Source organism: Necator americanus, chromosome II (assembly GCF_031761385.1).
Source record: "Necator americanus strain Aroian chromosome II, whole genome shotgun sequence".
NCBI classification, from domain to species: domain Eukaryota; kingdom Metazoa; phylum Nematoda; class Chromadorea; order Rhabditida; family Ancylostomatidae; genus Necator; species Necator americanus.
Genome location: NC_087372.1, coordinates 29,372,432 through 29,379,815, shown reverse-complemented (window position 1 = coordinate 29,379,815; position 7,384 = coordinate 29,372,432). Strand labels below are relative to the sequence as shown.

Below are 7,384 nucleotides of genomic sequence, written 5' to 3'. Positions count from 1 at the left end.
AAAAATCATTTTCTGGCAGATTGTGCCTGCAGTGGGTTGATTGATGAAGGAACCAAACTTAGGTTCCTCGCTAATACAAGTCCGAGCGAGCACATGTCAGAAAGATCACAACATAGATCACATGTTTAGAAGTAACTTACCTCAGTTGATAGAATTTAGAAGGTAGACTAGTGAATAAAGGTGTAACTTCCCCTTTTACGGCGACTAGTGTAGAAACTAGCGCATGGACCCATTGGGGTCAGGTCGAATAGCCGCAAGTGCCTGCTAACACCATAGGCCCTCACGTCTGCGAAGGGCCGCAGATATGGCAGAGCTGGCAGCGAGCCAGCGCGGCGCGACGCGACCGCCCGCGCAGCCGTTTAAGTAGATTTAGATGGCACCTGCGCTTTTTCTGGTTTTTCACGTAATTTCTGGTTAAGGTTGGTCGTGTTCCTATGGAGTTTCGTCTTTATTTTTGCGCAAATCCCTTCCCGTCTCATGTTGGGTTTTGTTCAATAGCTAGGAAAGAAGTCCCAACCTGGATATTCCGTGATGCCCACTTGCGAGGACGAGGTGTTGTCGATAGGAAGGAAGCTAGATAAGATCATCGATGGCTCCAAATCAGTAAGATTTATTCGCTTGTAGACATAATTTCCGAATGATGTGTTGGAGATGATCATAAGAAATCCTACTGTCTTTGTCCAGGGCGATAATGCTTCGGACCTGCTAGAGGTCCTCTCCAAACTTCCTATGACGATTGACATTTTGACGGTGAGTCTCAAATAGATCATTTGAAACTATCGAGAAAGTGCATCTACGGTTTATTATCGAACTTATCCTCTAGAAAACTCGTATTGGAATGACTATTAACGACTTGAGGAAGAAAACGTCTGATGAGAAGCTGGCAAAGAAAGCGAAGAGTCTCATCAAGGAGTGGAAGAATTTGGTTGATAAGAGGGAAGACAAAAAGGAAAAGGTTAGGAATTTATTCTAACACTCCTCAAACCTCAGTACTTCGTATATTTGGATTCAGCACTTAAAGTCTTCTGATCCGCGAGGTCGGACAAGAATAGTTCACCGAGAATTAGACACATAATGCACCGATCACATAGTACAACATGCGCACTTCTTTGTACGCTGTTTCAAAGTTACCTCGTTTAGAAGTCGTTTCGTTTTCAATTTCGTTTAGAAAAAAAGTAAGATTAGATGTTTCAAGAGAATGTACAGTCTGTCTTGTGTATTTACTCCGATGCGCTCGATAGGGACATATGAAATAGGAGAAGGGTGTATGTCAAACATAGGAACGTAGCAGCGGCAGACGCGTCGCGCTCACTCGAATGAACAAAATCGACCTCAGCGACTCAATATAATGCTTGAAATAGATGGGGACCCAGGATTTTTCAGACCACGTATCCTTCCAACATGAGCGGTTTTCTGATTATACTCAAAGCCGATGTCTGACAACATTTTATTCCAATCATGGAGATATGGCCTACAAATTACCCCTTTAATTCTTTCTGTTGCGATGTCCTTCTTCATTAGAATTACAGCGTGCTTCTCTATAGTTGTTCTTATGATTAGATTTCGATATGCGTGAACATTCGAGAGCTATTGTCGTCCAGTGAGGTTACTTGAAAGAATTTATCATCATATCATTGCATACGTTCACCTATTCGGAAAAATGATATCGCTGGTTAGAACGAAGTCCGGTTTAATTCTTGGTGATCATCAAATCCTCTCCTCTGCTTTTGTTTCTAAGGTTGTGCACATTGGAATTTTGTTTACTACCTGTGAAAATCTTGCTCTTCGTCTCTCCTGTAACAGCTCTCAGAGAAATTTATGTGGGTGTCATTGGAAAATATCATGTTAGTGTAATGCGCCGCAATTCGAAGGCATCAGATTTTACAATTACATGTGATTAATAATTAATAATTATAACTTCTATATAAACGTTACTAATACCTTCCTTCCTAAGAAAAATTGGGTGTGACAGTTATGTTAATTTGAATCAAATGAGTCCTTCACTATCCCAGGTAACGGAACAGTGTTCGCGATTGTACCGAGACGCGAAAAAGTTAGTTCTAGGTTATTGTGAAGTTGGATTTTGTCAGCTTATTATGAGATTTGTAACGTGCTGAGTCTATTTTTATCGTAAATCCCACCATGATGCCAACGCGCTTCATTTAATAATCACGTATGATTAACACATGTAAAAAGCCTTTTCTACTTGGTAATTCCAAAACACTGTACAACTCGCTGGACTAATAAAAACAGGAGATGGAAATCTAGAAAGGAATTGGGAGAAGAGAGGAAGCGAACTGTGCACGTATGAAGAGCAGAATTCGCATGAGGAACTAAGCAAACGACACAACTGCATTCTCATGGATATTTTCATGATGAAAAAACAATACAACACATATATCTGAATGTACTATCTGTAATGTATAATATCTGAATGCATCACCTATCAATGAAAGTTTGGGATATCCAACCTTTCGTACGAATAGTGGATAAAATTCTGCCTCTAGTCACACTTTTTCAATTAAATGCAGACAATTTAAAACCTATGTAGAGGTGTCTAATAGATGCAAAATCTGTTCTGTGACACTCAGCGGTCCGGTCTAGTTTTTGTTTCTGATTTGCTAATGAAGCATATTTGACACAATTTATTTCTTGCATCTGATCGAGACGACAGTGCTGCTGCAGCTTAGTGCTGTCTATGGAGAAGGAACAATGCTTAAAAATGGGGCTCAACGTTTCTCTTTTCTCCCAAAATTGGGTGTTTTGACCGCGCAAACGATCCTCCTAATGTCGCTTGTTGAGGGGAAATTCTTTCATTTTCTATTCGAAAACAGTAACCTACTGCACTTAATCAACATTATAGTCTCCATTGTTGTTCGTCCTAACGTTTCCAACAATCGCGCAATAGTTTTTCGGTGGTTCACATTGTTTTTTTTTCATTTTTCAGCTTCCTTTTTTGCACTTTATAAAGTCTTTTAACCCTTTTTTAAAATACTTAACGCCTCATTCGATGTGATTCATGCACAGCAAAATCTTGCAAGCACTTTCTGTTTCCTTATCACCTCTATTAAGTGCAAAGAACTGAAGGTGTAAAAGATGCTCCGTTTTGTCAACGTGACACTTCATTTTAATTATGTAAAAGAGTAGAATCCATAAAATTAAGAAATAATAGAATGTGTCCTTCTTATAGAACGAGAAAAGCCCTGTCGAGTTGTGTGAAATATTTCTGAAATAGTCTTTGTTTGTATGTCCGTGTTGAGTTGTTGTTGACTTTGAGAAACAAAGCTCACAACTTATTTCTCGTCTGGATATGCACCGTTAGTAATACTTTAAAGGAACAGTAGCTCACACGACATACGTATTATGCCATGCCTTCTGGTACTTAAGCGGTGCAGCTCTCAAACTGAGCTCTCTCGTGGTTTGTTGCTAACTGCACAACGTATAAGTGAAAGAGAAGAAATTCCAACAAATTCTCTTTTTTTAAATTCTTTTTATTCAAGCCTCCGCGACATGAACCGTCGTCCTCAAACACCCCATCGAAAAGCAACGGTTCTGTCCCCAGTCCTCCACCTCCCAAACCAGCTCCAACCCCTGCTCCTGCACCAGTCCCCAGTCATGCGTATTCTAGCAACTTTCCACCAAAACATTTGGAAAAGGACGAGGTATGCTTTTTGACATTTTCTTCTCAATGCATTTTGAACAATGCTTCGATAAATCAATGCGATTCTGGATGCGTTCTCCAGATACACCTCAAATGTTGCAGGTAAGGTTCAAATCAGCGCAGATGATTCTGAACGCGCTTAGGCATACTGATCTTCCCGACGGTACATTAGATCCGGAAGAAATTGCTGTTCGTGTTGAAGAGAAACTGTTCACCGTGAGTTTTCCTTCTAAAATCTTTCATTTTGCTGAGTTCTTTTCCGGCCTTTACGGTTTGTATAGTTTAGAGTCTATCCTTAGTACTGTATCCGTATCATTTGCTAGCTGGAAGTTTTAGCAGTCCGGTTCAGTGCAGTTCTATTGTGCCAGAGATTCTGACCTTTATTCTCTCTAATTGTTCCCAACTTTTTAGTAGTAAGCGCAAAAATGTGTCAAAGGAGCAGTTACAGCTTACATCTTAGTGTTTTCCCAAATGTCGTTGTTTACGAAGGTGAAGTAAAACAGATGTAAAATTTTTTAAAAGAAAAGATACTCAGGAATCGCCCGTTTTTTCTCACTGCTGTTCATTGATGATATAAAGATTTTCGAATGTTCCTACTGCTTACTTCATTTTTTTTCAATTCATGGTTTTGTTTAACCTTGAAAAGTAATTGGGTTACGAAATCCAACCTTTGCAGTGTACAATTTAGTTGTTCAGGTGCACAAAGGTACTGGTGACAAGTACAAGGCTGCCCTTCGCAGTCGTGTGTTCAATCTCAGAGACAAGAAAAATCCGGCGCTCAGGTTCTTTCTTTTTAGTGCAACGTGTTCCACAAAAGAGAAGATACTTCCCCATAGATGCGATAAGGAGGAACCGGCCATCCGTGTTTATAAGTGCATGTTTGAATGTGCATAAAAATACACAATTGCCTTATATGTTTATAGATAGTACGTTCAGTGTTGCTTTTTTACTTTATATTCTTGCACCTTTTGGTTCACACAGCAGAGTTTAAAAAATATACATGCTTACATTTTGTTCAACTCTGCAAAATTTCATTTCCCGCTTCTTCTTGTCTTTTGTCGTGGGATGGGATCGCATGTAGATGAGCAGGGTAACTTCGCCAAACCTTCAAAAACTAAACTCGCCTCCGACTATCGCATCTTTGTGCTCAATTATCTCTTCGTGAACTGTGAATGATGAGTTGGAATTCCTCAACAACTTTTTTCATTCCCGATCTACTTGAAGTTTGTTTACTACGCAGTATCTTTCGCTGAACTCCAACAAGCATTTTTCTAGGGAGAACGTGCTTACTGGTGTTGTGAAACCAGAAAAGTTTGCCGTGATGACTAGCGAGGAAATGGCTTCCGACGAAGTGCGTGAAATGCGTGACAAGTTCAACAAGGCTGCAATTTTGGAGCATCAAATGAGTGTGCAGCAAGGTTTGCAAGTTCTACGAGTAGCTTGGATTCTATAGAAATTACCGAAAATGTAAGAACGTGCTGAGGCGAATCTTTCTTGGATGGAAATAATCATGATACATTTTTCGTATTCCTCTACTATGTGATTTGGTGTTCCGCTTCTTTTCATTCCTATTTGCATTTTTTTGAAAATTTGGTTCCAGTTTCATCTCCCATGTATGTAATTTACGACGGTTCAGGTGCATGTGTTGACTCTAAAATATCTGTTATCCACATTGGTGCATGCCTAGTCGCGTATGCTCTTGATCTATTGCGAAAGTGCTGCGGCAAAAACAAGGTGTTCAAGATTCTTCACACTGCATTCTAACTCTTTATTTTACCGCTTGAGTAGTTCGTATTAGCTGGCAACTCGAAAATAATTGGTTGTCCTGTCGCGTCACCAGCACTTCGCCTTCGCGTCACTCGCGAAGCAGTTTTGGACAGTAGTTGTTAAATAATCTGTAGTGTAGCATGTTGAATAGGACGAAGAATAGTTATCCTTATTTTTATAGATGGATTTACACAGGGCGCTGTAAATCTTTGCCTAGTTCGGGAGCTGGTGCACCACTTGTGCTTCTTGGTAAGGGGAAAAAATTCGAAGAATAAGTACCAGTATTTAGTTGACAAGGTTGACCGAGTGTCTGACGATACTAGTTGTGCGCGGATAATGGGAAAAAATAATGCTCCTGAACAAAAGACAAAAGCTATGTTTTCAAGGCACTCCGTCGGATATGTTCAAGTGTGGAAAATGTGGGAAGAAAAACTGCACGTACACACAGCTTCAAACTAGGTCATCCGATGAGCCTATGACCACATTTGTGTTCTGCCTGGAATGCGGAAACCGCTGGAAATTTTGTTAACAGGTTACTGCACTGCTTTTTTGTCTTGCAACAGAGTAATAATTCCACTGCACTTTTCTAGGTCCATTACGTGGAAGTTACCTGCTTCTCTATATCTATTTGCTCTAGATCGAGGTAGAGAAGATGTACTATGCAAAGGCGTTTTTGTTTTCGTTTGTTTTGTTTTTCTTGCGTTCGTTGAATATATTCCGCAAAATTTCACAATTATTATGAACTGTTTACCGTTATATGGTTATGTGGTTACTTCCCCAAGATCTTCTTATTCAGCCATTATATAAATTAGATTCAGTTAATCTAATAATGAGTGAAGACGTGATTTATTTAGGCGTTCACGCATTTGAATTTCTGTTTCCTCTTTGAAAGACTGTTGTAGATATTCATTCTATTGACCGAAGTGTGGGAGTGTTTTGTCTTCAGAGTGGTTTGTTTCCATGTTTATCGCAGGTCATCAATAAAGAAGGTCTCCAACCTTAGTATTAACACAAGAAACGAACACAGACTTTATGACGCGGTATTCATGCTTGTTCGATGTTGATGTTCGATGTTACGATAACCTTTCTTTTGCTCCGCTATTGTCACAGAAACGGCACTGAAGGCAGCGTATCACGATTTCGCTATGATCACAGAAAAGATATATGATGCGAAAATCACAGCGAAAGCTTAGAGTTCCAGCTGTATATTACGGAAACCGCTAATCTTTCCATAATTGTTAAAAAAAAACGGCGTGGGAACTGCTTTAGTTCCTGCGAGGTGCGTTACAACGCATACCTTGTACACGCTCTGTTCCTCTCAGCAGTTTATCCAATACTTTTCGCTAAATAGGCTCGCGAGGAGACCTCATTAATATTCAAAACCTCCATTCTTAGACGCGTGTACAGGTGTGGCGCATTGCAACTGATTTCATAGAAAAAAGCGCCGTATCTCACGTCTCTTTTGACGACGATTAGAGAAAGATGAGCGACCCCATGCTGGTAGTCGTTATCTGCAACCCTATCTCTAGGGTTTCGCTGTGTTTTCTGCACCACATCAAAATCGTGATACGCTATGTTTAAAAGGATCACCCCACGAATCTGACGTGGTATTGATTTCAGATGGACAAACTATGCGGGGTCGTAGATTGCGGGATCAAAAGTGGTTGCGCTCAGCTCCCTCTAATCGTAGTAAAAAAAAACGGTGTGAAGAACTCCGTTTTTCACTACGATTTCAGTTGCAACGCTCCACTTTTGAATACACGCCGCATCCAGCTGCGCAGCTGTCGAAAGCCAGTGAGATCTCGATTGCCTATACAAGTGAAACCTAAAAATAAATTGCTGCGGGGACCAGAATGTATACATAAAGGAACGTCAGATTCGTGGAATGCCTGCCTTTAAGGCTACGTAGACGGTCTCTGCTCCGGTTCTCAGTCTATTCTTTTGTTGAATAGCATA

At 40.3% G+C, this 7,384-nt stretch overlaps 1 protein-coding gene across 2 annotated transcripts; it reads left to right on the top strand.

Moving 5' to 3' along the window:
* Window positions 1-531: 531 nt before the first annotated feature.
* Window positions 532-6,065, top strand: RB195_019874 (uncharacterized protein; the record flags this gene model as incomplete). Of its 2 annotated transcripts, XM_064187924.1 has the most annotated exons (10): window positions 532-603; window positions 685-750; window positions 824-955; window positions 3,501-3,662; window positions 3,764-3,877; window positions 4,358-4,443; window positions 4,937-5,079; window positions 5,815-5,847; window positions 5,901-5,960; window positions 6,019-6,065. In XM_064187924.1, 10 exons carry the CDS (start codon window positions 532-534, stop codon window positions 6,063-6,065), a joined length of 915 nt encoding a protein of 304 aa, XP_064043804.1. The 2 variants fall into 2 exon arrangements, with proteins under 2 accessions (XP_064043804.1, XP_064043805.1); XM_064187923.1 differs by lacking the exon at window positions 6,019-6,065 and having other exon boundaries at window positions 5,815-5,957.
* Between the last annotated feature and the right edge of the window lie 1,319 nt (window positions 6,066-7,384).